This window comes from Nicotiana tabacum, chromosome 14, assembly GCF_000715075.1.
Source record: "Nicotiana tabacum cultivar K326 chromosome 14, ASM71507v2, whole genome shotgun sequence".
Lineage (NCBI taxonomy): Eukaryota > Viridiplantae > Streptophyta > Magnoliopsida > Solanales > Solanaceae > Nicotiana > Nicotiana tabacum.
Window position 1 is genome coordinate 108861765 of NC_134093.1, and position 9174 is coordinate 108870938.

Consider the following 9174-nt stretch of genomic DNA (forward strand, 5'->3'; position numbering starts at 1 on the left):
TCACGACCCGAGCTTTAGGCCGATAGCAGGCTGAGAAAAATGAAACCTTGAACTTAACTTGATCTTAAAAATTAGCTAAAAAATAAGAATTCGACATAACCATATAAAAAGATAAATTGTCATGCCATCCACCGACACGGAGGACTAACAATATAGAGCACCGGCGGAGGTAAAAGCTAAGTTACAAGTTCGATCTAACCTAATAGTTTTTGTTCAAATAATATATTTTATATTAAAAATTTTGTTAATTATAATTATTAAATATAAAACTGAATCATTAATACTTAAAAGTTATCATTTTAAAATCTAAAACCCAAATACATTAAAGTCCTAACTTCGTACCAAAAATATAGAGTTGGCGTAAGCTTGCAGTGGGGGCTAGTGATCTACACAAAACCCCACACGCAGAAGAAAAACGCGCACACACACTCATCGACGCCCCACAGCACGTCTTATTGGACGGCCCCTCCTAGCTCCCTACTCCTAATTATTTACATTCACTTTATATGCTTCTCATATAAAGAGGTTGTGAGTTTGAGTCACCCGAAGAATAAGGTGGAGAGTTCTTAGAGGGGGGAGCCGAGGGTCTATCAAAAACAGTCTCTCTATCCAAGGGTAGGGGTAAAGTCTGCGTACACACTACTCTCCCCATACCCCACTAGTGAGATTATATTGGGTTATTGTTTATATGCTTCTCATGTGTAGGACTAATCCCTAAAATTCAAAATCCTTTGCTTTCTTGGGACCACTCTTCGAATAGCATGACAAATAATTAATTCTGAAATTAAATTTGAGATGAGTTTATTATATATTTTGAAATTAAAATTTAAATGAGTTTATCACGCGTTTGATTGGGAAAAAATCGCGATATAACAAATGCGTTGATTAATTATCCCGAAATTATAGTGTTATTTTATTTTTTTGGAAGGGTGAAATAACAATCTCCGAATAATTAATCCCAAAATAATTAATCCTTGGATAACTTGTTCCCACCCCGACGACCCATGAGAAACTAAAAAATCAACTTTAGCTCTTGTACCAGTTCATGATTATTAATAAGAAAAGCTTGATGTTTCGTTTAATATAGTAAGATTTAACTTCTAAGTAATAGTTTGCACTTACTTTACCTGAAATATATCTTTTGCAACAAAACTTTGTACTGCTCTATACATTTCAATATACGTCTTAGTTTGACTGTATATGAAATTTAAAAAGTAAAGAAATTTTTTAAATCTTGTAATCTTAAATTAAATATATGAATAATGTATCAAAATACAATTAAATCTTATGATTTTAAGTATGTTATGTGAAAAGTTAAAGTTAAAGAGTTATTAAATATAAAAAGAGATATTTTTTTTTAAACAGATTAAGAAAAAAAAACACATAAATTGAAAATGAAGGGAGTACCATTTTTATAAAAAAAAATGATGGACCTTGGACCATTATTAATTAATGCCAAAAAATCAGTTCAAAGAAAAGGTTGCCAAGTTTTTTACCAATTAAAAGTGATGATGACTGATTAAGAGTAACATTAATGTGGAAAGAGGAACTAGAGCTGCTTCTCATCATACTTTAGTCGAACAGTTTTCCCTTATAGATTGTAGTATTAGTCTTTTCCAAATCAAGGGATTATATCATTAATGTAAGTTGCTCTGATGGTAAGCACCCTCCACTTCCAACTAAGAGTTTGTGAGTTCGAGTCACCCCAAGAGCAAGATGGGGAGTTCTTGGAGGTAAGGATGCCGAGGGTTTATTGGAAACAGCCTCTCTACCCCAGGGTAGAGGTAAAGTCTGCGTACACACTACCCTCCCCAGACCCCACTAATGGGATTATACTGGGTTGTTATTGTTGTTGTTGTTGTAAGTTGAATAATATTATGCATGGTAAATTAAAATTATTGGCAAAAGAGTCAAAATAATTCATGTAGTGGGCATTTGGACATAAGAATTGTAAAATTTCAAAATAAAGGTGAATGGTTTTTTCAAGTAAAAATAATATTTAAAAATTAGAGTAGTGTTTAGACATGAATATAATTTTGGGTTATTTTTTTTTAAGTTTTGTTAGTGATCTGAATAAAAATTTTGAAAAATAATTTTTTGAAGTTTTTTAAATTTTCGAAAAATTTCAAAATTCATTTTCAAATGAAAATTAAAAATTTTATAGCCAAACGTTAATTTCGAAATAAAGTAAAAATTTTCAAAAAAAAAATAAAAAAAATCTTATGTCCAAACGGACTCGTAGTATTCAAAATTGAGTAACCTTATAGGTTGTTAAACGTTGTTGATCTTGTATTAAATAAAATACTGACTTTAACACATGTACCATTCAGAAATGAACATGGCAAGGATTGTTCAATCAGCTTACATAACAACCAGAATTTAAATCGGGAGGTCAGAAAATCGGAGATTAATAGAAGACTCATCGGAAGGTCAGAAAATATTTGGTATAAAAATGAAAATGATAATTCTTGTTATTATAATAATCTATTTATTTATTTATTTATTCAAATATCGATATCGCTTACTAATTTATAGCTTGTTTGGCCTATATATTAGAAAGCTATCATAAAATAATAAGAAATATTTATATATTAATATCCTAAGGTATTTTTTGTAAGAATAAAAGTCAAAATTGTTTGTACTCTTTTGAGAAGAAACTATTTTTTTTACTTCTCAGAAACTGCTTTGCTTCTTGCTAAAAATACTTTTTTCCTAAAAAAACTTGGTCAAACACCCCAAGTTAGAAAAACAAATACTTTTAAAAAAAACAAATTAATTTTAGGACCCGTTTGGCCATGAGTTTTGCCAAAATAAATTTGTGATTTATTTGGCAAACACATGTTTGGCCATAGATTTTGCCCACATTTTGGCAAAATCTCAAATCCCAAATCCAAAATCCCAAAATCACCAAAATTTTGGGCCAAAACATGACCACTACATTTTTTAAAATTTTTAAATATTACCCTAAACTTTTATAGTTTGTAAAAGAGCCCACATTTATTACGACCAACTAAATATTTGATGAATATACTCCCTTATCAGCTCAATCATTTGTGCATCTTACTTTTGCTTCTGATTTGTAGGCTAAATGACTTTCTGAATACTCATATCAGTTAACTTTTTCTTTTTAATTAGGAGCCGTAATTCTCTAATGGGATTTCATTGTAATTAATGATTTATATAGTTCATTATAAAAATAATAATTTTATACCAAACTTATTTATGTTCAGGACTATGGTTTGTGATAATGGTACTATTGGGTATTTGTGATAGTTTTTAGAACTTGTGGGGTATAAGTCATATTTTATATTTTTTAACTAAAAAGTGAAATATATTTTAAAAAATTATGTCCAAATAAAATTTTATCTTCAAACCAAACTTTATCCAAATCAAATTTTTTAAAATAAATTTGAGACTCTATGACCAAACGCCAGCTTAGCATCTTGAAAATCTTACCCAAAAAGGCTATTAGAATCAATACTTAAATGTATGACGCAGCCGTTTCTTTTTCCGTTGGCGGGTCCCAGTCACCAATATCCAGATCCGTATATCTTTATCAGCCGACTAATCTGTGTAACTGTCTGTTTTATACCGACACGTCACCTCTATTCACGCCCATTTGCCTTTTTTACTCCAACAGAATATTTTACTTTTGCTTATTTGTACCGGAGAAGTTTTATGGTGTGAGACCTCCTTTTATTTTATAAATTTATAGACCCATATCATATACTCCTTTCGTTTTAATTTATGTGAACATATTTTTTTTAGTTCGTATAAAAAAAATATAAAATAATTTATAGCTGCACAAAATATATGCGTCTCATTTTACATTACAAGTTCAAAAGTTTTGGGTTCATAAAGAGTTAAACGAGAGTTTACCTAAATTGAAATGTAGGGAGTACAAAATTTTGGCTCCATAAAAAGGCGTTGTGTGAGGTACAAAATAAAAATTTTCATAGTATAGAGTACAAATGTTGGAGAAAATGAGAATATTAGTAACAAAATTAAGCTATCCTTATCGTAAATATCTAATATTTCCTATGTCACATTTTATTTAAAGTGTTTTTCTATTTTATGATTGAGAATGAAATTAGGCCGACGATAATATGATGATGACTTTTAAAAGCTCCTATAGAGTTATTTGGTATTTTAAAGCCTGACTCGTCACATTCTGAGATTGAAAAAACTTATATAAACGAAATATAAGCAAAGTATTAAAATTATTCTAATTTGATAGTTAAATAAAATATGTAAATCATTTTTTCCTAACCCATCTCATCAGGAGCATCAATAATATTCTTACTTATACTACAACAAAACATGATTCAAATCCTCAATAGATAGTGAAGGTATTCAATCCTAGAGCAAGTCTCACTTCTCATAACAAGTAAGAAAATAATTTCAAGCCAAGGGAATAATTATAATTCATAACCCATTGTTTTCGAATTAATTCAAATATATATATTGGATAAAACAAACAAATTTCTTTTAGACTGATTATTTCTACCGAAAAGACAATTGACACAAGATTAATTAGATGACCAAAACTAGCGGGACCCACGTTACGCGGCAGCCGCGTTTTCACTCCAGTTCGGTCGCTCTAGTCCACGTGGGCCCTTCCTTTGTCTAATTAAACTACTGTTACAATAAAATAAAATTGTGATTATAAAAATTAAAATAAGATTGTCAGATCACACGGCAGGTAACAACACGTGCCACGCGCTCGAATCTCCAGTCAACACTTCACTTGATCCATTTTGGTCTACCCCCTATTTATTATATCAAACCACCACGCTCGTCATTCTTCACTCGGTTTGGAGCGTGGGAATTACGCGCTGCATTTATCCTCCGTCTCATAAAGAATCAAGCTTTTTAATTTTTATTTTTAAGTTACAACTTTTAAACTAGATAAAAATTACTTGCTCAATTCATAATTAAAAATTTAGAATATACGTGAAAATTTGTGAATGAGAAAAAAAAGATTAGCTAACTCTCTAAAGAATAATGATACTGTGTACGGGTAAAAACCAAGCTCATAATACACTCCAGCCTTCAACAGGGTAAAACGAGTTCGAGATACGATTGCGAAAGATCGGAATCGAAGCAAGGATATCCTCGAGTCAGAGTACGGGGGCCGACCATCGACCTGCGATAATATCGGGGTCATGATTCGAGATCGACCTAAAACCTGAAGGACTTCGGAGAGCGTCACCGGGCAATCAAGCACGGCCAACAGAAGGCCGTAATATCTGTGACCGATCGGATATCATGGCAGCACGTATCGATGTAGAACCGACAATCAATTAAACTGATTTTTTTTTTTTTTTACCTTTTATAGAGTTATACTTAGAGTAGGATTCCCCTACTATATAAAGGGGGTTTGATAATTCATTAAGCACGCTTTAACATGCATTCTAAAGCTATATACTATTATTTTCACTGTTATTCTAAGCTTTTCTTTCATTCATCAATATTGATCATTTTGAGCCCGGTTCAGTAAATAGTTCACTAAGGCTGAGGACATCCTCCCCACGTGCTTTGAATATACTATATTTCTATTTGTTCGTTTTAATCCAATTTATCGTTTTGTATCAAATTAATCTGCATATTCTTAAAATCACTTACAAATTTAATTATTATCCGATTTTGAGGGTAAACAGATACATACGAAATTAAAAAGAATTCTAATCAGAGGTAAACTCAAGATTTGAAGGTGACGGGAACACGTAAGCTACTGCTCAACAAGTGTCCCATCGGACTTTTCTTAAGGATTCCAAGCAAAATATCACCATTTTCAATATATACATTTATATTCAAAAAATTTGGCGAAGTGAATGAAGTCCGGTAACCCATCTTCTACAAGCATAGGTTCACATTTGCTTATAATCTACTCGTCCTTCTATTCTATGCTTCACTTAAACGTACTGGACAAGAGTTGGCTTATTTAATTTCAGTTTGGATTAAAGTTGTTTTGAGGTTAAACAAATTAGTGTTGCTTTCTTAATTGTTGTTTGCAGATTCCTTCTTTGGCAACCTGCGGCTGTCGAGGGTTAAGAGTTTGTTTGGTTATAAAAAGAAAATTAATTAGGGGTTATTATTTGGCTTCTTATTACTTATAGTAATTTTTACTTAATTATGTTTCTTGATTTTGGTAGATTGTCTTAATCAATGTGATAGCTCTGTAATTATTCAGGCCTTTACTTCAGCCCCCCTCACTGTACCCACATGTTTTCAACCCTAGCCACAAGGCAATAAACAATAGTCTTTAATAATGTCATTGATTGATTCATTATCCTTTGAATGCATTAAAAATTTGTGACAAAGTAGATTGCTCTTTCTTTAAAAGGAAATATGGTACTGCATCCGTCCCATATTTGGTTATTAAAAATAGTTAGATTCAAATTATTTGTCATTTTAGAAATTCAAAATAAAATTGATTATTCTTTTTTTTTTTTATCCTTAGTAATAATTGTTTTTGAAAATGGAGATAACACATAAATAAAATAAATATTCAATGAAAAGAGATTTTATCTTAAGACATAAATAAGGATAAAATAGTCTAATCTTTTTCCTAATTAATATTTCTTAAGGGGGCGTGTAAAAGAGAAACATTACAAATAATTTGAGACAAATGGAGTAATTCCTTCAACTCTAGATCATGGGTTCAAACAGTGCAAAAAATAATTAATACTTATATTATGATATGTTGTCTATATTATACCTTTTAGGTGCGGCTTTTTCTCGTACTATACTTGAACACGAAATAGTTTATAGACCAGGGTAACCTTTACTGTAATTCCTTCAACAACCTTTTGAAAATAAAAAGTCAAAAATTTTCTTGAGAAATTATTGAAGAAGTTTTCTTATAAAAAAAAAAGTGTTTGATTGCCCTGTGAGCTTTAGTGGGCGTTTGGACATAAGAATTGTAAAATTCCCAAAAAAAAAATGTGAAAAAAAATTAAGTTAAATTTAAAAATTAGAGTTGTATTTGGACATAAATATAATTTTGGGTTGTTTTTGAAATTTTGTGAGTCATCTGAATGAAATTTTTTGAAAAATAACTTTTTGGAGTTTTTTAAAATTTTAAAAAATTTCAAAATATATCTTTAAGTGAAAATTAAAAATTTTATGAACAAAATTTCGTAAAAATGTAAAAACTTTTAGAAAAAAAAAAAGAAAAAATTTCTTATGTCCAAACCGGCTCTTAGTATAGTTGGTAGGTGTTGTACATAATGTGTGAGCTAGACATATATTATATTTCAAACTTTGGATACGTATTTATTACCTTAACAACCTATAAAATGGGGGCAATAATCCACGTGGCAGCATATCCAAGATTGTCAAGAGCTAACCTTTCTCACCACCAATTGATTTTCGATGCGGAATAAAAATATATTTATAAAAATATATTAAAATTAAATTTATAAAATTTAAATTCTAGTTCCATCTATGTCATGTCCGTACTATCAAGTCTATCACAGACCACGTGCCAAAATCTTATCACAGAAAGTTCTCTTTCCCGTTTCCAGAGGAATTTAGGTTCTATGGCATAAAGGAAATTTACATAACTAATCTAAGTAGAGATTTATTAATAGTGTAAAATAAATTTTCACTATCAATCAATGATGTAACTTAAATTCAATAAGGGAATAAGTATGCAAATAGCTGAAATAACAAAAAGAAAACTTCTTTCTGAAAGATCAGATCTTTGATATTCACATAAACACGGTGATAATTCATACGCATAATACAACATCGCCGGCTACTCTCACCGTTAATTCCCCATAATATTAGTCTACATTTCTATATTAATTTTGTTTTCTTTCCTAAAATTTCTGAAAATTAAAAGGGAGATTACAAATTAAATAAGATTACAACTAATTAAGCAAAAGTTAAAAATCATGTAAAACAGAGAGTTTTACATGTTCTCTGGCGGAGGAAGGTTTAGGTCGAGGTTAATGGGCCTGGTGATGGGCTTTAGATCGTGGCCCATAAAATCAATCACCGACGAAGAATCGGACTCGCCGGAGGCGCCTCCACCACAACCAGCGATAAACTCCGCCGTTTTCCGGCAACTTTTTTTATATGAAGAAATCACTCGCTCTCGTTGAAGAGCTTCCAAATAGTACATATGATTCACCGGCGTAATACATCCAGCGATTCCTCCGGCGACTGGAGAACCGTGAAACTGATGGTTCTGGAACAAAACCCTACCCACACCGTTGCTAAATAAACTACGGGATCCACCGAGGCTGAGATCCAATGGTGAAGTGTCCAGCATCACTGCCGGCGGCGAGTTCTCCGGCATAACCGGTGGCGAGTTCTCAACGGTACTGCTTTGGCTCGGACTACAATTTCTATTAGCCAATTTCACATTCTCCGGCTCTATAATCGGAAAATTCGTCTTTGCTTTAGCTCCGCGGAATTCCCTCGCCGCCGTATCGTAAGCTCTGGCGGCATCCTCCGCCGTATCAAAAGTGCCAAGCCAAACACGGCTCTTTTTCCCTGGATCTCTAATTTCCGCCGCATATCTCCCCCACGGCCTTTTCCGTACACCTCTGTAATGCATCTCCTTTGAAACTCCGTTCACTTTCCCCGCCGCCGTCACCGTCGCCATCGCCGCCGTACCTTTTTCTTTCGGCGACATTTACGTACACTCCACTACTTTCTGTACGTGTTATGTCTATATATATTAGGAGTACTTCTAATTTGTACGTAAGAAAATGTACATGAAATTTGAATGAGTCATGTGTAGAGAATTAGGGCACGGCTGAGAGAAAATGTAGGGGGAAATGGGCTACTTAAATAGGAAACTGGTTAAGGGGAGCGCAGTCAACGGAGTCTTTGACTGATGAAATGTGGGGATTAGGGTTGTACAAATCGAATCCTAAAATCGCATCAAATCAAAAAGTCTAGTCAAATTGATTAAAAAATTTAATTAGGTTTAGTTTGATTTTGATTTAGTATTGAGTTAAAAAATCGAACCAAACCGATATATAAATATATAATTTTTTATATATAATTTTAAAATTTTATATAGCATTTTATTTAAAGGATGTCTAAAAATATTGGAGATCTTCTCATGGGATATAATATTTAATAAAATTATAAAGTGCATTTTTTTTATTTATTTTAAATAATATATTGTATCACTTTCTTAATGTGTTATTGAAA

At 31.9% G+C, this 9174-nt stretch overlaps 1 protein-coding gene across 1 annotated transcript; it reads right to left on the minus strand.

Annotated features, from left to right (window-relative positions):
• Positions 1 to 7637: 7637 nt before the first annotated feature.
• Positions 7638 to 8785, minus strand: LOC107773801 (ethylene-responsive transcription factor 8). The gene has a single exon (XM_016593224.2). It carries the CDS (start codon positions 8645 to 8647, stop codon positions 7919 to 7921), a length of 729 nt encoding a protein of 242 aa, XP_016448710.1. The 5' UTR covers positions 8648 to 8785; the 3' UTR covers positions 7638 to 7918.
• Positions 8786 to 9174: the final 389 nt, after the last annotated feature.

What these genes read in the sequence shown, in the direction of transcription:
- LOC107773801 (XM_016593224.2), bottom strand. Translation starts at nt 8,647, where the DNA reads ATGTCGCCGAAAGAAAAAGGTACGGCGGCGATGGCGACGGTGACGGCG.